This window comes from Salvelinus alpinus, chromosome 30 (assembly GCF_045679555.1).
Source record: "Salvelinus alpinus chromosome 30, SLU_Salpinus.1, whole genome shotgun sequence".
Classification (NCBI taxonomy): domain Eukaryota; kingdom Metazoa; phylum Chordata; class Actinopteri; order Salmoniformes; family Salmonidae; genus Salvelinus; species Salvelinus alpinus.
Window position 1 is genome coordinate 46,591,919 of NC_092115.1, and position 22,085 is coordinate 46,614,003.

Genomic DNA, 22,085 nt, shown 5'->3' on the forward strand with positions numbered 1-22,085 from the left:
ATTCTCTCTCTCTCCCTCTCCTCCCAGAGGACCTGAACCCTGGGACCATGCCTCAGGACTACCTGGCCTGATGACTCCTTGCTGTCCCCAGTCCACCTGGTCATGCTGATGCTCCAGTTTCAACTGTTCTGCTTGCGGCTATGAACCCTGACTTGTTCACTGGACGTGCTACCTTGTCCCTGACCGACTCTCTCTCTCTACCGCACCTGCTGTCTCTAACTCTGAATGCTCGGCTATGAAAAGCCAACTGACATTTACTCCTGAGATGCTGACCTGTTGCACCCTCTACAACCACTGTGATTATTATTATTTGACCCTGCTGGTCATCTATGAACGTTTGAACATCTTGGCCATGTACTGTTATAATCTCCACCCGGCACAGCCAGAAGAGGACTGGCCACTCCTCAGAGCCTGGTTCCTCTATAGGTTTCTGCCTTTCTAGGGAGTTTTTCCTAGCCACCGTGCTTCTACACCTGCATTGCTTAATGTTTGGGGTTTTAGGCTGAGTTTCTGTATAGTACTTTGTGACATCGGCTGATGTAAAAAGGGCTTTACAAATACATTTGATTGATTGATTGATCCTTATTACAAGCGGCTAAATGACAAAAATGTAAACGTAAGGTGGCATCCCCTTCTATAGCCTCTGTAGGTCTCTCACCACATGGTGGCAGGTGAAGCCCTTCATGACAGAGGCCTCGTTGAGGAACTCTATTCTCTCTCTCAGACTGGCCGACTCGTTGACCGTCTTCACCGCCACGCTTGTCTCCGGCTCGCCCTTCACGATGTCCTTGGCGATGCCCTCGTAGACCATGCCGAATGAGCCCTGACCCAGTTCACGCAGGATGTTGATCTTATCTCTGCCCACCTCCCAGTCGTCGGGCTCGTACACTGCAGATCACAACACACACACACACACAGTCAATGGCTGGACACTACTAGACAGCAACAATCAAGTCTTGTACATTCTACATCTCTGATTCGCATAGACATCCACCATAGTGCTAATGTTGTGACAGCTAGTATGTGTCAGTTGTCTATTTACATGGTATACTAGTTTGAACATCAAAATCCAGTCAGCTATGCTTTTAAACAGGTGTATTCACAAAGGTCAGCTGAGAATAAAGAATATTATTATAATGTGTCCTTACTGTCAGCAGCACTAAGGTACTCTGGGTTGGAGGATGTGTAGAGGGGTCCAGAGGGGCCCTGGGTTTGCCTTGAGGGAACACAAGGAGGTAGGGGTAAATAATATATCATGATTATACACTGAGTGCACAAAACATGAGACTGACCAGATGAAAGCTATGATCCATTATTGATGTCACTTGTTAAATCCACGTCCATCAGTGTATATGAAGGGGAGGAGACAGGTTAAACCTCGAGACAATTGAGACATGGATTGTGTATGTGTGCCATTCAGAGGATGAATGGGCAAGACAAAAGATTGAAGTGTCTTTGAACGGGGTATGGTAGTAGGTGCCAGGGTGCACCGGTTTGAGTGTTTCAAGAACTGCAACGCTGCTGGGTTTTTCTCGCTCAACCGTTTCCAGTGTGTATCAAGGCTTGTAAGTAAGCATTTCACGGTAAAGTCTACACTTGTTGTATTCGGCGCATGTGGCAAATAAAATTTGATTTGAAGAATGGTCGGTCCCCCACCCAAAGGACATCCAGCCAACTTGAATGAAATCAAATGGAAATTTAGACCACTATTAGTTGAGTCATGTGTTAGTGCTGGGCTGTAACAAAAGCCTATAAATACTACTGGTGTAATCCTACTAGTCAGGAGAGAAGCTTTGTAACACTACGTACCTTTTCTTGAACAACAGACTACACACCAGGCCGATTCTTTCATAGATAGTTGGGTTGGCTGTAGAAAGACAGACGTGTAGAAAGCATAATACTTACTTCTTCTTGAACATGACGAATCCTCCCGCTGTCATCAGTATCAGCAAAACAATAAAAATGACTGAACCAATGATAATCTTCAACATGTTGGATGGATCCACCCCTAAAAACACATCGCCATGGAGAAAGTCAGTTATGGTCACATACAATTATTTTCTTAATTTTACTGTGCCTCGGTGTGCTCTAATGTTTAGGAGATTTAGGCCATGTTTCTGGTACTGCTAATGTAAAAGCTGCATATACAACTTATATTTGATTGATTCACTGATTGGTCAAGCGGTCTGTGGTGTGTGTGTGTACGTCTCTTACGCAGGTCTTCTACGTAGAAGTGTGTGGGGTCAGTCCAGGAGCCGTTTCCTGCCAGCGAGGTGGCTCGGATCCTCACGGTATAATTCCCAGGATGCACCACTCTCAGCTTGCAGCCCTCCGACTGCTGGTACATCTTCCTGGACACACAGTGGTGCAGCTCCTGGAACAAATAAACACACTTTATTTTCATTTATTTATCTGCGTTGTAAGAGGAGAGGAATTACAGGGGACAGGAGAAGGGCTGAATAAGCCACTTAAGATATATATTTTTTGTTGAAGTATTGATTGAAAAACAGGACATGCGTAATAGACTTAAGATTGGAAACAACACACAGCAAACAGAATATAATGTCTATGTGAATCAGATGTGTTTTGAAATCATTGCATATAAAGCCAATAATAAAACTAATGACCTGATTTGAGAAAAACATGTTTGTGCAATAACTATTATTCGAGAACCACCGGAGTGATTATGTTGTTTTCAACATCAGCGATGACTATGGCCGTTGCAACGTTTCCATGGTAACTAAAACACAGGGCTGATGCAACATCGGGCTATTATTACTTTTCCATTAACGGTCCTATTCACTAAATGAGAGCAGAGAGACTGTGGTACTGTTCAATGTATTATATTAAATGAGACTATGGGGCACATCCGGTGTTCAGTATTTGTCTGTTTGTGTGTGTGTTTATGTTTGCGTGCCTGTGTGTGTTTGCATACGTGTGTGTGTGTGTCTGTGTGACATGTATGAGAGCTCTCACCTCTGTGTCTCCCAGTCTCTTATAGTTGACTTCATACAGGATGATCATGCCGTTGGGGGCATTAGGCTCAAGCCACTTAATATGAACTGTGTACTCAGTCACGTCGTAGCTGATGGGCCCCACTATGTCATCTGCTTTGTCTGTAGACAGGATACACAAGGTGTTAAAATGGCCTCATTACTCTATCCTACTGCTACAAACACCATTGGTCTAGAAATACTGTGCAAAAGTAGACAAGAAATCATCATGTTAAACTGGCTTATTACTTCTTACAGTGGTCTCTTAAAGGGATACGTTTGGTTTATTACTTCTTACAGTGGTTTCTTAAAGGGATACTTTGGTTTATTACTTCTTACAGTGGTTTCTTAAAGGGATACTTTGGTTTATTACTTCTTACAGTGGTTTCTTAAAGGGATACTTTGGGATTTTGGTAATGAGGGCCTTTTTCTACCTCCCCAGCGTCAGATTCACTTTTTATGCTAGCAGATACCATGGACTTCCAGTCATTGCGCTAACGCTAGTTAGCATTGGCTTGCGAAACTACGTCCAACTTTCTTCATACTGGACACAGAGACATCAAAATGGTATCCATGAGTTCATCTAACTCTGGTAAAGTAGATAAAAGGCCTCATTACCAAAGTATCGCTTTAAGTAGTGGGTGTGCGTGTATGTGTAGTGTACTAGTATGTAGATAGCCTCACCCTCAGGCATGGTGCGAGCTGAGACGAAGGCTGCCATACTGCAGCGTGAGGGGTCTGTGGGGTGGTTGCAGGCCAGCACATCGATCTGGTACGAGGTAAAGTGTCGGAGGCCGGAGATGACCGTAGACTCCTTGGCAAACACTGTCAGCTGGATTTTAGTGCTCTCCACACCCTTTCCATCGTCACTGTCTGGGCCGCGGGTGATGAAACCTTCGGACAGGGTGGTGGGCATCGTCGCGAATGACGGCTGCGTCTGATTGGCTACGCCCATGGTGGAGCGGCGCTGTCTTGGTCTTGGAGGGAATGAGGGATAATCAATTAATTAATCAAATCAATCATTTATTTTATTATAACAACTATTTGCTAAATAGATCACACCATTATCTTGAGTCTATTGCTACTGGGTAGATTGCTGAGTCCTATTCATAAGGCACCAAACGAAATTCAATTAGCCTTGAAGGAGAAAAAAAACTGTTGCGTCCCGACAGACTCTCCTTCCTCCTGAAGTGTGCACTTGTTCACTACTCCCCATACATTTCAAAGCATGCCCCCCGGTGTAGACATGGGCTAGAAAGCGTTTCCATGTCAGTAATTTCGTTTCAAATCCATGAACACTTCGGGAGAAAGGAGAGATTATTGGGACGCAACCTAGCCCTGTGTTGTCAGAGTTGGATGATGTGTGTTGCTGGGGAAACAGAATGCAGGTAAAGATCGCTCAGCTTGTCTGACAAGAGGAAGGGAAGGGATGGCAGTACAAATGATGAATGACGACAGCTTACCTAAAACACATTGTGAATGTGTGTGTGTTAGAGGTCGACCGATTATGAATTTTCAACGCCGATACCGATTATTGGAGGACCAAAAATGTCCGATATCGATTAATCGGACGATTTTTATATATATATATATATATATATGTATATATATATATATTTGTAATAATGACAATTACAACAATACTGAATGAATAATGAACACTTTTATTTTAACTTAATATAATAAATATATAAAATCTATTTAGTCTCAAATAAATAATGAAACATGCTCAATTTGGTTTAAACAATGCAAAAACACAGTGTTGGAGAAGAACGTAAAAGCGCAATATGTGCCATGTAAAAAAGCTAACGTTTAAGTTCCTTGCTCAGAACATATGAAAGCTGGTGGTTCAATATTCCCAGTTCTTCAATATTCCCAGTTAAGAAGTTTTAGGTTGTAGTTATAGGAATTATAACGCGTCGACTATTTCTCTCTATACCATTTGTATTTCATATACCTTTGACTATTGGATGTTCTAATAGGCACTTTAGTATTGCCAGCCTAATCTCGGAAGTTGATAGGTTTGAAGTCATAAACAGCGCTGTGCTTCATTTATTGCTAAGCGCTGCTGGCAAACGCAGTAAAGTTTGAATGAATGCTTACGAGACTGCTCTATCAAATGTCAAATCATAGACTTAATTATAATATAATAAACACAGAAATACGAGCCTTAGGTCATTAATATGGTCAAATCCGGAAACTATCATTTCGAAAACAAAACATTTATTCTTTCAGTGAAATACGGATTCGATGATAAATTAACAGGCACCGCATTGATTATAATCAACGCAGAACAAGCTAGTTAACCTAGCAATATCATCAACCATGAGTACTTAACTTGTGATTATGTGAGGATAGATTGTTTTTGATAAGATAAGTTTAATGCTAGCTAGCAACTTACATTGGCTCCTTGCTGCACTCGCATAACAGGTAGTCAGCCTGCCACGCAGTCGACTCGTGGAGTGCAATCGGATTGGCCATAATCGGCATCCAAAAAGGCAGATTACCGATTGTTATGAAAACTTGAAGTCGGCCCTAATTTATCGGCCATGCCGCTCGGTTGACCTCTAGTGTATGTACATGGTGTGTTATGTATGCTGGTTCTTTTGTACCCTGATTACACAATTAACCAATTCTAATTCATACAATGACGACTTTGACTGATTGATTTATCAATCAATCGATATCAATCAAATGGATTATATAAAGCCCTTTTTACATCAGCAGTTGTCACAAAGGGCTTATACAGACACCCAGCCTAAAACCTCTAAGAGCAAGCAATGCAGATATAGAAGCACGGTGGCTAGGAAAAACTCCTCTAGAAAGGCAGGAACCTAGGAAGAAACCTAGAGAGGAACCAGTCACCGAGGGTGGCCAGTCCTCTTCTGGCTGTGCCGGGTGGAGATTAGAAAAGTATATGGCTATTAAAGCCAGATCGTTCTTCAAGATGTTCAAACGTTCATAGATGACCAGCAGGGTCAAATAATAATCCCAGTAGTTACAGAGGGTGCAACAAGTCAGCACCTCAGGAGTAAATGTCAGTTGGCTTTTCATAGCCGAGCATTCAGATCACGACAGCAGGTGCGGTAGAAGGAGAAATAGAGACATTTGTCCTTGATTGATTGACTGATTGACTGAGGTAGATGTCATACGTACTTGGGCTCGAAGACCTCGTTGTGGATGTAGTTCTCGAAGGTCTTACGGTACTCTGAGTCCTCGGCCTCCTTCTTCAGCTGTTTGTCTGTTTTGGGACAAGCACAGCAGCGGCCACCCTGCCCCTCGTCCTCAGTCTGGTTCCACTTGGCCTCCTCATCACTGTCCACTTGGGTGGGCACCCGCGACGGCAGCTTCATACCTGGAGGGAGGCAGGGAGAGACAGAGTCAGAGGCAAAGACGGACAGAGACACAGCGACATAGAGAGGCAGAGAGAGAAATAGACATACAAAGATGGAGACAGGAGGAGAGACAGAGTCAGAGACAGACAAAGATGGAGACAGAGACAGGCACACAGAGCCGGGGGAGCCTGTCATTAATTGTCAGCAATATCTTTGCTGGTTGATATACACCTACTCTGACATGATTCCCCTACAGACTAGTGTTGTCTAGACTCCTGACTGTTTGGGCGAGTGAGTGGGAGTAAAGAAGAAGAAGTTAAAGTAGAACATGTGTGTGTGCCACAGAGTGAGTGGCTGACACTTGTTAGAAGGCCAAATCAGGTAAAGAACCATTCCATCCACCTCAATCACAGAACTTCACAGTCTCTCACACCCTGACCTTTCAGCGGTGTTTTCCAAGTACATGGGGTAGCACATAGAAAGCGTAGCCAGCCAGGTTGTTCCGGACTGCGGTGAATTTCTTTCGTAGAACGAGTTCTATTTTGGTGGTCTCTACTACATTCTAATGCCTTGATTCTATTCGAAATACACAACTAAAAGGGGGGATTGGAGGGACGCCATGTGCGACTGACGTGTTTTCCGTTTGCTCCCGTGGTATTTTTAAAGTTTATGTGAATTTTGCAGCAGAACCGTATTTATTTTCATATATTATTTTGGTGATCCCTTCCCGTAAAAACCTTTACTTCACTTTACTTCCAAATGTCAGCATGTCGACGAAACATAAGGACGAGGGGCAGGGGCAGGGTGGCATGACTTTGAGAAAACCCGGCCTACAAGACACACTCTCATCACCGCCCTCTCCTGAGCCTGACGGCCCGGGGACTGACACTTTACCCGGGGGGGCGGCTTGGCCTGGCGGCGCTGAAATGAACATTCGAGGCCATCAAATTACTACGCTCTGAGATAGTTGAAATGAAAACGGAGGTGGTTGCTACGATTGAGGCCCGAATACAGGAGGTTTCTGATACTTTAAAAGCAGATCTAACCATCCTGCGGAACGAGACGGTGCCAGCAATCACATCACTCAAAACAACAATGGCGTCGCACACTACAACGATTGCAGCACTGGAGACCTCCGTTACAAATGTCTCCGACTTAACTACATCCCTGGAGGCTGACGTGAAACGCCTCGCTGCGGATTTGAAAAAGGTGAAGGAGAGCTGTGTAAGTTTAGAGGGATTCTCTCGCCGCAATAACCTGAGACTTGTATCAGTCCCAGAGTCAGCGGAAATGCATCGCGCCACGGATTTCGTTTCTGGGCTGCTGAAGGATGTTCTTGCCTTAGATGAAAAGCCCCTGATTGATCGTGCCCACCGGTCGCTGCGCCCAAAGCCCCGGGATGGGGAGAGGCCCCGTGACATAATTCTTCGAGTGCACTTTTTCCATGAGAAGATGGAGATTCTCCGACGAGCCCGCAATACCACTCTGAGCTTTCAAGGACAGAGCTTCTCCATCTACCAGGACTACTCCCCCACTGTTTCCAGGCAGCGCGCAGCTTTCGGACAGGCCAAACGACTACTACGGGACCATCCAGGTGTGAAGTACAGACTGCGATTCCCGGCCCGTTTATGGCTCTCTCATGATGGTAAAGACTACACATTTGAATCTCCGGATGAGGCTCTCTCTCACATTCAACGTCACATCAAGAAGTCTTGAACTTGCTCACAGTTCAGCAACTGTTGCTTGCGAACTGTGGATAGTAAGTAACCCACCTGTGGTACAATTATGTTTAGCTACAACATGCTAATTTTGTATAGTTGGGGAGTTGGCGAACCCATTCAGGCTTATTTGATGTGATCAAATGTTTTGATCATCTAGTGTGCTTGCCTTACAAGCATTCAGTCATTTTAATTTCATTGTATTGAGGTTTTACTTTACTCCTGTGTTTCTAGGCTGTCTTGCTCACCTATTCAGTTTGTTTACATAGTGTCTCAGTGACTCAAAATATTCTTGGTTATTTGTTTACTGCATCCGTTTGCATTGACCCAGTAAACAGTAAATTTTTCCCGAGGCGACACGTTTTTTGGGGTCCTCACTTAAATTTTAAAAGTTCTGAGCGTCATTTATGCCCAGCAAGCGTTCAACGTTGCGCACACGTAGTTTTTTGGTCTTGGTTGTAAGCTGTCTCAGCATTCAACTAGACAACTATTATAATAATCATAATTATTATTATTTTTGATTGTCTTACTACGATTTCCTTACTTCAATTAGGTCTTTGGCTGAGAGCCTTTATACATTTTTTTTAATTTTCTCTCTCAAATGCCTGTTATAAGACTGGGAATATAATTACATACATCTACAAGTGGTGCTTTTGTAATTTCGTTTGCACAAGGGATTCACTTTTTTTATATATATTTTTTTATAAATGATTATCTCTTTCTGCTGTTTGATCCACTAACAAAACGCGACTTTAAAGAGCGGGACTGTGGGTTTAGGTTTAAGACCGCACTCTCACAGACATACTGTGCGAAGAGAACATGTTCTATTTAGGCTTGTACCTCGTTTGGGGAGGTATTGTCTGGGATGGGGGGAGGGGGTGGGGGGAGGGGTTGAATTGTTCAGTTCTAATGTTGTCATTCTGTCTTTTTCGGGGTTTTTTCTGTACTTTTTCCAAACATCTACCACCGTACATTATTACTCTGAGACAAGTTATTCTGGGGCTTTTGGGCACGCATTGCTTTTCCATTCTATGCTCTAATGACAGGGTTGTATAACGGGAATGCCCAGAGGAGCCGAAACAATGCGATCAAGTACATTTCGTGGAACATCAAAGGGGTTAATAACCCAGTGAAGCGTAAGAGGGTGTTGACACACTTAAAGGGTTTGAATGCAAATGTTGCATTTCTACAAGAGACTCACTTGAGGACTGGTGAGCACTTTAGGATGCGTAGGGACTGGGTTGGTCAAGTGTTCCACTCTAACTTTCATAGTAAATCAAGAGGGGCTGCCATTTTGGTTGATAAAGCTACTCCCTTTGTAGCTTCTGAGGTTATCGCTGATCCTAAGGGACGATACGTCATAGTAACCGGTAAACTGTTTTCTACCTCTCTTGTTTTGGCTAGCGTTTATGCTCCCAATTGGGATGACACAAGTTTCATTTCTTCCTTTTTGTCTGCTATACCCAATTTAGATTCTCATTTGTTGATTTTAGGGGGGGATTTCAACTGCAAAATGTCCCCAGTTCTTGACAAGTCCTCACGAACAACTACAGGCCCATCTAAATGTGCCCTACTTATTCAAGCCTTTCTTCAGAAATATGCCATGTTTGAGGCCTGGCGTTTCCTACATCCTACAGATAGACAGTATTCCTTTTATTCTCATGTTCATCAAACATACTCCCGGATTGATTACTTCTTTTTGGACAAAAAACTTCTGCCTAACCTTCGGCAGTGTACTTACAAGAGTATTGTTATTTCTGACCATTCACCATTAGTGCTTGAACTAGAGTTTCCCCAGCGACCTCCTATGTGTTATCAATGACCCCATTTTACTCTCAGATAAGGAGTTTGTCAATTTCATTTCTTCTGAAATCACCTTATTCCTAGAAACTAATTCAACACCAGGTATGTCCTGCTCTACCATATGGGAGTCTCTCAAAGCATACCTACGTGGCCAAATTATTTCTTATACAGCCAACCAAAACAGAGTTCGCTCTCAGCGACTTCGGGACCTGAGCGAATCCATAGCCACATTGGATGAGAAGTATGCTACGGTTCCTTCCTCTGATCTGCATAAAGAGCGCCAACTACTCCAATCTGAATTTGATGAGCTTTCTACCAGGCAAGCTGAACAGTTACTCTTGCGAGCTCGGTACAGAGTGTATGAACAAGGCGACAAGGCCAGTAAACTCCTTGCACATCAGATCCGTAAATCTGAGGCCTCACGTTTAATCCCACAAATAAGGACCCCGTCTGGTGCCACCACAGTTATACATAAAGAGATCAATGATCAATTCAAACATTTTTACTCTGCGCTACACACCTCTGAATCCCCTCAAGACCCTTTGCTGATTGATTCCTTCTTTAATGGCCTGAATATGCCTTCAATTGATACAGACACCCATGACTGTCTAGAAGAAGAATTTACACCTGAGGAGATTGCAACAGCAGTGTCCGCAATGAAAAGTGGTAAATCACCGGGTCCGGATGGTTTTCCAACCGAATTTTACAGGACGTTTTCTGGTCTGCTTTGCCCATTCTTGTCTCGACTATTTGCAGAGTGCCTTAATACCTCAAAGCTACCGCCTACTCTTTATCAGGCTTCAATTTCATTACTATTAAAGAAAAACAAAGACCCCCTGGAATGTGGATCCTATCGCCCAATCTCGCTTTTAAACTGTGATTACAAAATTCTAGCCAAGCTTTTAGCCATCCGTATGGAAGGCTCGCTGCACCAAGTAATACACTCTGACCAGACTGGCTTTGTGAGAAATAGGCATTTGTTTTTCAATATTAGGCGCCTTATGAATATACTGTACTCCCCAGCGTCGGAGGACCCAGAGGTGGTGGTCTCACTTGATGCAGAAAAAGCGTTTGACCGCGTTGAGTGGGATAACCTAACAGCTACCCTTTATAGATTTGGCTTTGGTCCCAAATTCAGACAGGGCTGTCCACTCTCCCCCTTGTTGTTTGCTTTGGCAATCGAACCTCTCGCCATTGCACTACGCTCTAATGATGCCATTCAAGGAATAATCAGGACGGGCTCAGAGCAGAAAGTCTCGCTATATGCGGATGACCTCCTTTTGTTTATCTCTAAACCTGATACCTCATTGCCACGCGCCTTATCTGTTCTTAAAAGGTTTGGATCAATCTCAGGGTACAAGCTGAATCTAGGCAAGAGTGAGCTTTTTCCTGTAAACAAGGCTGCTTTAAAGTGCTCTTTTACAAGTTCTCAGTTTAGGATTGTCCGGGATCAATTCACCTACTTGGGAGTTAAAGTGACAAGGAAATATTCAAATCTGTTTCAGGAAAACTTGGTTGCTCTAGCAGACAGTTTGAAACAATCTTTTACTTTTTGGAAGTCGCTTCCCCTTTCTCTTATCGGAAGGATTAATGTCATTAAAATGAGTGTGTTGCCCAAATTTCTATATTTATTTCAATGTTTACCCATTTTTATTCCAAAATCTTTTTTTATTTCACTGGATCAAACATTCATGCATTTCATTTGGGATGGCAAGGTACCACGGATTGGTAAAAAACATTTACAGAAGCCTAAGTCATTGGGGGGTTTAGCTCTATCAAATTTTCAGACATACTATTGGGCTGCAAATTTCAGAGCCCTTCTGTACTGGCTGCAAACTGATCCTACTGTCCCTAGACCACTCTGGGTCCAGATGGAGTCTGAATCGTGTAAACCTGCTGCACTTTCTTCTGTGTTGTGCTCGTCTCTCCCAGTGTCCCTAGGCAAAAGGTGTGTCAACCCAATTGTAAAGCAGTCTCTTAAAATTTGGAATCAGTTCCGTTTAACCTTTGGCCTCCGAGGCTTTTCTCTATCAGGCCCAATCAATCAGAACATTTTATTTCCTCCATCTTTGAATGATGGGGCTTTTGGCATCTGGCACTCACTAGGCCTCTCCTCACTAGCCCAATTATTCTTTGATGATACATTTGCCTCTTTGGCTCAGCTACAGGAAAGGTTCAACCTCCCCCAATCCCACTTTTTCCGCTATCTCCAGACTAGGAACTTTGTCAGAGCTAACACACCTGAATTTCCCCATAGGCCTGCGAATACAGCTATAGAGAGCATCTTGGAGCTGAACAAGCTTCCTAGGGGCGCAATTTCAGATGTATATGCAATCATTCATGACTTACAGAACCCTTCTGTGGTGCCTTTAAAGACTCGATGGGAAAAGGATTTGGGGGAGGAACTTGGGGAAGACACCTGGGAATCTGTGCTGCGCAGGGTGCATTCGTCCTCTTTTAGCACTAGACACAGCCTCATTCAATTCAAGGTGGTTCACCGTATCCACTGGTCTGGGGCCAGACTTGGAAGAATATTCTCTGATTTTGATCCTACCTGTGTCAGATGTAAAATTGAACCAGCCACACTGTTGCATATGTTCTGGGGCTGTCATAAACTGTCAGGTTTCTGGGAATTAATATTTAAATGTTTCTCTGATATATATGACACGGTTATAGATCCCTCTCCCCTTACAGCCCTTTTTGGAGTACTGCCCATAGGTACCCCCCTGTCAAGAATCCAGTCGGACACTGTTGCTTATACAACTCTTTTAGCTAGACGGCTAATACTACAGAACTGGAAGATGGCAGCTCCCCCATCTTAGAAATATTGGGTGAGATGTGTTGTGCTCTCTGAAACTAGAAAAAATGTAATTAAATTCACGTGGGAACCCCAAACTGTTTAATGAGGCTTGGGCTCCATTCCGGTGTTACTTTAAACAGTCCATCCTCTGATGGCATTCCTATTAAAACCAAAATAAGTCTGTATTTGACCCCCCTGTGACTTACTTAGGGGTTGGATGAGCATTTCTCTGTGTTTTTTCTGGGGTGGGGGGGCATTAAGGTTGATGTGCTTATTGATTGTGATCTGCGGATGCCTTGTTCATCTTGCCCGGGCAGAGACTAAGGTGTGAGCTTGTTTTTCCCAGTTATTTTTATTTTAAAATTTTGTTCACGCCTACATAAAATTATTATTATTCATTTTCTATTTTAAAGCATTATAAACTTTTCATTTTTGGTCCAGTGGATGGTTGGTCTGTGGCCTTGACTGTCTGAGTGGTTGCATTTCTCCACCCCATCCCTTGACTGTTTACAGGAACAATGGTGAGGTGTTTGCTCTGTCCCTATACTATAGATTGCCCTTTAACCTTTGTAGCCTTCTGCCTGGTGTGTTTAACTTGTCTAAAGTATGGTATCTTTAAAGCTATTTTTTTTTAATGTATTATTTGTATTTTTTCTAGTTGAGTATATTATTTATATTGCTTTGTCTTGTCTGTGTGTGTGTGTGTAAAACTTAATAAACAGAGTTTTCAAAAAAAAGAAATACACAACTAAATCATTGAATACTTTAAGGACTTTACCTCCCAGATTGGTAAAATTAGGTGTTTTATTGAGAGAAAAAAGACGAGACTTAACAATTAAAATGACTGAAAATGTATGAATTCAGCGTGTTAGTTGTTTTGGAAATTGTAGGCCAGTGGTGTTCAAAGTCGGGGTCGCGGGGAAATTGCAGCCGGGTCGCCTTTTTGGTTGGGTTTCGGAGGACGCATGGCTCTCGACCTTCGCCACTCCCAAGTCCGAATGGGAGTTGCAGCGATGAGACTGTAACTACTACCAATTGGATACCACGAAATTGTTTAATAAAATAAAAAAATTGACCTACAGGTATGACTGAAGGATGAAGCAGGTGTTAAACATGAGCTCTAATACACAGAAAGCAGCAGTTGACTACTTCATTGTCAACGCTTTAATCAAATCAGTAGGCCATTTCAATATCTTTAATAATACCATATATGTATCGTGACATTAGCTTTTATAACCTTCAATCCGTTTTCTTTTATCATATTTCGGACCAGAAAGAGGCTCTCTCCACTACCAATTGTTCCTGCAGTGAGTGTTCAACATAATCATTGAATATTTTCATAATTTATCTGCAGATAATCGCCAAAAAGCAGTAGTAGCCTACCATTACGCAAATTAGGGAGCCAAGTGAACGTCCCTCAAACCGATGCGATCTGGTTCCGTGCCCCTAACAAATCCGATCAAACAGAACAACTCATCACTAGGCTACACTGACGAGTCACTGACAAGTCTTCACGGGTTTCGAATCCTAGGAAAATACAAACAAGCTCTTTGGTTTACTTGTTCCGATGCTACGCCATGGACATTATAACAATAATTAAGTGGATTTCAACTCATCGTTAACACTTACATTACATGGCAAGTGTAAATTCACTAACAGGAGACAATGAACAAACATCATGGTCTCCCTCCTCCATGAAAATACATTTGACCGCAGCCAACCACAGTGTACAATAATAAATACAGGTATCGAGAGGCGGGACAGACAGGAGACTGACAAACCCTGTCATCGCTCACTTTGTGACTGACAGGCACCTGTCCTACCAATTGATCACTAGATTATGCATATCGTTCGGGAGAAGCCTATACAGACTCTTCTGACAGGCGATTTGAACGTTTTAAACTAAAAGAAACCTAGTTCATTTATGATGTGGAAAAAGTCGCCGGCTTATAAGTAATCTGTTATCGGCTATTTAAACACTGCCTTTCTGGCAGTAGTCCAATAGAGTAGAATATTCCACCGAAGAAGACACTCACACTCACCTTTCTGGAAGTTGTCAAACTAATGATAGTCGCATAAATATACTGAACAAAAATATAAACGCAACATGTATAGTGTTGGTCCCATGTTTCATGAGCTGAAATAAAAGATCCCAGAAATGTTCCGTACGCACACATTTTTTAGGGGTGCACAAATTTGTTTACATCCCTGTTGGTGAGCAGTTCTCCTTTGCCAAGATAATCCATCCACCTGACAGGTGCGGCATATTAAACAGCATGACCATTACACAGGTGCACAATAAACGGCCACTAAAAATGTGCAGTTTTGTCACAGAACACAATGCCAGAGATGTCATAAGGTTTGAGAGAGCGCGCAATTGGCATGCTGACCGCAGGAATGTCCACCAGAGCTGTTGCCAGAGAATAAAACATTCATTTCACTACCATAAGCCACCTCCAACGTCGTTTTAGAGAATTTGGTACGTCCAACCGGTCTCACAACCGGAGACCACGTGTATGGCGTCGTGTGGGCGAGCGGTTTGCTGATGTCAACGTTGTGAACAGAGTGGTCACCAATGGTGACGGTGGGGTTATGGTTTGGGCAGGCATAAGCTACGGACAACGAACACAATGGCATTTTATCGATAACGTGACGAGATCCTGAGGCCCATTGGCCCATTTTTAAGGTATCTGTGACCAACAGATGCATATCTGTATTACCTGTCATGTGAAATCCATAGATTAGGGCCTAATGAATTTATTTCAATTGACTGATTTTCTCATATGAATTGTAACTCAGCAAAAATCAATGAAATTGTTGCATGTTGCGTTTCATATTTTTGTTCAGTATATATGATGCCTATGAACCGCCTTTCTGACTGAAGTTACATTTCTAGAATAGTCTCTCTAAAACACACCTTTCTGACAGTAGTCAAACTTGTAGAGCTCGCTGGCCTCAGGCTGCTGTTGACAGTACACCAGGTAGTGAGTGATGTTCCCGTTGGGGTCCGTTGGGGGCTTCCACTTCAGGATGATCTGAGAGGACGAGTTAGATGATGAGATGGGGTCCAGGGGCACGGACGGTTCTGGGGGAGAACACAGACACATACCATATACGGGTTACTAATGTCTATGACAGAGAAATTCTAATCTGGACCTGACGTCCAGTCCCAGTACTGGTTTTCATACCTGCCTTCGAATCTGAGACGGACTCAAACTTGGCACATCAGGTGAGTGCAATTAACTATCAGGTAAAAAAAGGTCCAGAATCAGATTTGAATATCCCTGGTCTATGATATAAACCAACTCAATTCAGTTAGTGCAGGGTTATTCAAATCGTGGCCTTGAGGTCTGTACACTGCTGCTATGTATTCATTCTTCCTTGCTAACCATTGAATCATTTTAGACTGTGAGTGTACTCTCGGGCCAAATAACCAATCAACTAACTACCGGGGAGAAATGAGCACCAGCAGTCCTGCGTAAGTCAATGCCCGGACATGAACTCCCCTTTATTTAGTCAAATAACAATACGATAACGAGCAAAAGGTAACTACAGTGTATGTATCAGCAGTGGAAGGATTTTCTGATTTTGAGTGACTGACTGGCAGACAGGACAGAGAGTACCAGGCATCACTGTCTGTACCGGTGTGTGATTACATTCGGTCTGTGAGTGATGATGATGACGGTGACACCTACAGGGTACAGGTCAGACCACATTGTCAGACTCTGTTCGAGAACAATGAACATGAAGTCTAACGACAGATTCTCCTCTCGAGGCATGTGTGTGTGTATGTGAGCGTTTGTGGGGGCGACGGAGTCGTGACACGGGACAGGTGCCTGACAGGCGAGGTGGGTGAAACTAGAAAAACGAGAACACTCTGGAGAATGCACGCCGCCCTCCAGCCAGCTTGTCGATGGTGCTGTGCCAGCCGCTATGATTTCAGAGAACAAAGATCATGTTTAATGAAAGCTTCTCCTGGAGGTATGTGGGGTTGATGGAGTCACGACACAAGACGGGGTGAACCCAGGTTCGGTTCAACCGCCACATAGACAGAGAGACAGAGGTAGCCTGGATGCCAGCCAAACATAGCGTGACAATGAGTGACAAGGACTTGGCAATAAAGCGGAAACAGATCGGGGACCAGGCTAGAGACGAGAACGGTGAAACTGTAATTACAGTAGAACACCGTTAAAACTGCACCTAGAACACCTTTGACATGCCTGCACGCCTCCGATGGTTGTGTGCCAACTGTGGCCTCACAACAGCCTGTGTGGTGCGAGGAGGCGGCATGCCACGCGGCTGCACTGTAATGTGGTTTAACAGGAAGGAAGGAAGGAAGGAGACAACGCACAACAAGTACAAAGGAAGCCAGTCAGACTAACTTAGACACCTGCCTGTGTTCAACCCTAAACCACAGCCTGTCCTCTGGAGACACACACAGTGACACACACAGTGACACACACACACAGGGAGATCTAAATGCACGCAGGGTGACACACACACACAAACAAAGGGTGACATAGGATTCATGACCTCAGCTTGTGTGACTACAGACATAGAGGGCACAAAGCAGAGACACAACGAGACTGGGAGGTACAGGTAGCACTCCTGTCTCATCATCATTTCCTTCCTCTTCCTTGTTCTCGTGCCATTAGCTATGACACACCTCAGCTAACAGTCGAGGTGAGGCAGAGGACAACAGCCAATCTACCAGCTACTGTAGCCCTTAAACTACTTATCCTAACCAGGGGCGGTCAAATCCCACCTTTGACTCTGGAGAACCTGCTAGCTAATTCATATATTGAATAGTCCACTCACCTGTTGTTCTGATTAAGGGGTTGGGGGAGGGGAATGAGGGCTTGAGATCACCAGAGACTTACTCACAGAATTGAATGAAGAACTGTATGGTTGCGTCACAAATGTCACCAATGGCACCCTATTCCTTATATGGTGTACTACTTTCGACCAGCGTCCATAGTGGTCAGAAGTAGTGCACTATATAAGAAATAGGGTGCCATTTGAGAGGTAGCCAATATCTCACTAAGGGCTCTTACTGGTGGCGTTGGTCCTGACGTAGATGATCTTGCTCTTGGCCCCGAGGACCTGGTGTTCATCAGAGGCAGAGAGCTGGGTCTTGACCATGATGGCGTACTGCGTCCAGGGCTTCAAAGACAAGATCAGGGTACCTGGAAGGAACAATAGTATTGATACGTGTTGCAGCACGGACACTATTGAGTGGAACACTGGTTGTTCCTTCCTACAGTGACCAGTATGTACCTGTACTGTATGCTGAAAGTTGTCAAATATGAACGGCTAAGCAGCTAGAATAATTTAATTTAATTTAATTTAAGTCTGTCCATTCTGTATAGTTGTTAGACAGATTGACAGACAGGTGACACTCATGATGGATTAAAGGTAGACTCAGCGAAATGATGTCGCCATGAGCAGCACCGCATATATTGAGATTAGCGAAATGAAAGACTTCGCTCTCACACAGCCCCACACAGTATCTTCGTACGTGCAAGAGTTCATGCTGGTACAGCATGGTAGCCAGGGCACCAAAACATAGGAGAAGTTGAGCCTCTTAGTTGTTGTGGAAATTGACCCACTGATACTCTATAATTTCTGCAGCGACGTCATATTGCTGAGTCTACCTTTAAATCAACCGAAACTATTGTTTTGTCCACTTTTATTCATGCACTTTATTCACATTTTGGGGCATCATGTCTTAATAAACATCCTATTTCAGCTTCCAAACCTGCATTTTGGATTTCCCCCTAGATTTGGACAGTGTACAGGCAGCTATCCTTTCCAATACAGTTGCAAGACAGAAGAGAATGAAACGTTACCTGGCTCCACCTGTGGGTTTCCCTCTGTAGCCCGGGCTGGAGGATCCAGGTCAACTATTACCCAGTTAGAACCACACGCGTCCTGTCCGTCAAACTCTGTCACATTGCGGTAGGGCCTGGGAGAGGGGAGAGACACAGAAGACCATAGATAAGAAATAAGGAGACACACATATGGCTCCAAAAAGGTCCTTAGAGAGGAGGAATTGTACTAGGCTCCCGACTACATTGAATATTCCGCAAAGTTCTTCAGAAAGGAAGTGGTTAAGTGGTATTAAGTTCCTAGGGACGACTGTTTGTGGCCCATAGTGTACTGACACAATTAAAACCCCACTTCTCTGGAAACTGCTCATTCCCAAAAGTAACTTGATTATTTCAGATGGCACAGTCATGTCCAACACACACACACACACACAAACGTGTGTACTTACGCTTCCTTGTAGAAGAGCATGAAGCCCAGCAGGTCTCTGAAGTCAGGAGGCCAGAACGGTTCCCACCTGATCACGATCTTATCATGTGTGGCACGCACCTGAGTGAACCTTAACTCCTGGTTCTCACCTGAGAGAGTCACACACACACACACACAGACGCACGGTTACTATCACAGGATATGGTCAGTATTACACTGTCCTAGGTCTGTGACACACCACAGACGTACGTACGTGTGTGTGCACAAGCATGTGTTTGGGGCGGCAGGTAGCCTAGCAGCTAGAGCGTTGGGCCAGTGATCAAAAAGGTCGCTGGTTCGAATCCCCGAGCCGACTAGGTGAAAATCTGCCGATGTGCCCTTGAGCAAGAGACTTAACCCTAACTGCTCCTGTAAGTTGATCTGGATAAGAACGTCTGCTAATTGACTCAAATGTATAAAAATATATATATATATATATAAAGTGTGTTCATGTCTGCAAATTTGTATGTTGGCGGTCAAGCGTGTGTGTACTCAAGACTGTACGGTCCTTACAGGAGGCCTGGTCTCCATTGGTCTTGGATACGATGTCGTTCTTGTGCTGTCTGTCTTTGGTGCCTGTCACCTCCTCCATCTTGCGGATCTCTGACATGCAGAGCTTAATGTTGAGTTGAAAGAACATGCGCCCCTGGAGGATGGTCAGGTTGTGTTTGTTCCAGTCCCACAGCTGACGCAGGTTCTGGTTGTCTAACGCATAGAACGAGTAACCCCTGGGGAAGACAGACACCAGGGTTGGGGTCAATTCCATTTCAATTCAAGTCAATTCAGAAAGTAAACCAAATTCCAATTCATTAAATATAATTGGAATTCCTGTGTACTTTCTGAATTTACTGGAATTGTCCCCAACCCCGACAGACACATTATACTGATGTATTTTTAAGTGTATTTTAAGTTGACAGATATAGTTTAGAATATGAGAGGAGGAGGAGGAGGAGTAAGAGGAGCAGAAAGAGAAAGAAGCGAACTGCAGGGCTTGGAAGTCGGAGGAAGAGGACGAGAAGGAAAGCCAACTTACCCGTCTATCAGCGTGTCCCCTCTGATGACCTGTAGTTTGCGGAGGAAGGAGAGAGAGACGAGGGCGTAGGAGCGCCGGACAGTCAGATACCCTGTTATCTCCTCCAACTGACCAAGGTTAGCCTCCAGCTCTGCTGCTATGTTATCTACACACCACACAATCAAACCCTTATTAACTCAGAAGGAACTTTGGTTACAAGCAGGGGTGACATAATGACACACACACACACACTGTAGTAAATTAGACAAGGGCTCACAATACTCACTTCCTCCTCTGAGGTTGATTTCCATGCTGCCGTTGAGCACGGTGCATCCTCTCAGAGCCTGTGCTGCTGTCACAGAGTCCACCATCTTCTGGCCCATACACACCTTAGGACACAGCCCAGCACATGGAGCACAGATTAACCTGCAGGAGGAGATGGAGAGAGCACACACGTCAGATAGGGATGAGGGGGAAAAATCCATACAGTAGAGTATCGCAATTTTATTTTTGGTAGTTAACGTTAGCTAGCCCTAAATCGGTTGTACCTGCGCCAAAACTCCAGATTGTTTTCAAATGTTTGAAATGGTGGGCCGACATGTTAACACTTATCTCCAAAACTCGTTTTCGCATGGCTCTCTCTTGTTCCTCAGCAGCAGACATATAGTGAGCAATATGTTTGGAAAATCCGATCACAATAAAATCACAGTACATATAGAGTCGTGACACACATAGAACCACAATACACATCGTATCAGCACCTAAGTATCGCGATAATATCGTACCGTGAGGTCCCTGGCAATTCCCAGCCCTAAGGTCATACGGTACAAACACAAGTCAGAAAACACACACAGACTAACACAGTCAGACAGAGAGTTCACACAGTCACCGAGTTCGACTCACAGGAGGTGGGAACCACTTCACAGACATAACCAGACTCTCACTCGGCGGTGCAAGCACGCACGCACGCACACACACACACACACACGGGCAAATAACCTTATAGTCACCTCGCGATGAAAGGAAGTAGGCAATAATCCTTTCATAAGAGCTACGGTGCCCTCATCTACCCCTCAACCTTCCCAGCGCGAGGGAGAGGATGAGAGAGAGGACTACTCTATAACCTAACAATGGAGATAAGTACAATCTTTCATAAGAGAGAAGTATACAATGTCGTACGCCCTGATCGAGCCCTTCAACCTTCAAACACAGAGCCAAACCATTCACGATGTGTCAAGGTAGTTTTTATGCTGACTGGTTTGAGAGGTGAGAGAATGACCTGGTCTAGTGAGTACACAAGCGCGCGCACACTCACTATGTTATCCACACGCGCGCGCGCACTCTGGCAGCTCCATCGAGGAAGAGGACATTTGTCTTCCAACCTTTGTTGTTGGGTTCAGTGTGTGTTTCCTCCTAGGGCTGTGTCCGACTAAAATAAAACGTCTCTCTATCTCTCTCTCAATCTACACAAAATACCCCATAATGACAAAGCAAAAACAGGTTTTAAGAAATGTTTGCAAATTTATTTTAAAAATCTACTGAAATATCACATTTACATAAATATCCAGATCCTTTATTCAGTACTTTGTTGAAGCGCCTTTGGCAGTGATTACAGCCTTGAGTCTTCCTGGGTATGACGCTACAAGCTTGGCACATTTGGGGAGTTTCTCCCATTCTTCTCTGCAGATCCTCTGTCAGGTTGGATGGGGAGTGTCGCTACACAGCTATTTTCAGGTTTCTCCAGAGATGTTCGATCGGGTTCAAGTCCAGGCCACTCAAGGACATTCAGAGACTTGTCTCGAAGCCACTCCTGCGTTGTCTTGTCTGTGTGCTTAGGGTCGGTGTCCTGTTGGAAGGGGAACTTTCCCTCAATCCTGACTAGTCTCTCAGTCCCTGCTGCTGAAAAACATCCCCACAGCATGATGCTGCCACCACCATGCTTCACCGTAGGGATGGTGCCAGGTTTCCTCCAAACATGACACTTGGCATTCAGGCCAAAGAGTTCAATCTTGGTTTCATCAGATCAGAGAATCTTGTTCTCGTTGTCTGAGACACTTAAGGTGCCTTTTGGCAAACTCCAAGTGGGTTGTCATTTGCCTTTTACTGATTAGTGGCTTCCGTCTGCCCACT

The 22,085-nt window shown here is 44.1% G+C and overlaps 1 protein-coding gene across 1 annotated transcript in view; it reads right to left on the reverse strand.

Moving 5' to 3' along the window:
• Window positions 1-22,085, reverse strand: part of LOC139560496 (insulin receptor-like) — a 102,468-nt gene that overhangs the window by 14,353 nt on the left and 66,030 nt on the right. Inside the window, exons 5-18 of the mRNA XM_071377334.1 lie at window positions 20,242-20,381; window positions 19,977-20,121; window positions 19,457-19,671; window positions 18,927-19,053; window positions 18,499-18,614; window positions 17,704-17,835; window positions 15,567-15,734; window positions 6,150-6,348; window positions 3,678-3,970; window positions 2,977-3,116; window positions 2,215-2,374; window positions 1,906-2,008; window positions 1,149-1,216; window positions 659-888 (exon numbers count right to left, since the gene is read on the reverse strand). Of these exons, the coding sequence (XP_071233435.1) occupies window positions 659-888; window positions 1,149-1,216; window positions 1,906-2,008; window positions 2,215-2,374; window positions 2,977-3,116; window positions 3,678-3,970; window positions 6,150-6,348; window positions 15,567-15,734; window positions 17,704-17,835; window positions 18,499-18,614; window positions 18,927-19,053; window positions 19,457-19,671; window positions 19,977-20,121; window positions 20,242-20,381 (2,236 nt within the window). The remainder of the gene's footprint in view (window positions 1-658; window positions 889-1,148; window positions 1,217-1,905; window positions 2,009-2,214; window positions 2,375-2,976; window positions 3,117-3,677; window positions 3,971-6,149; window positions 6,349-15,566; window positions 15,735-17,703; window positions 17,836-18,498; window positions 18,615-18,926; window positions 19,054-19,456; window positions 19,672-19,976; window positions 20,122-20,241; window positions 20,382-22,085) is intronic.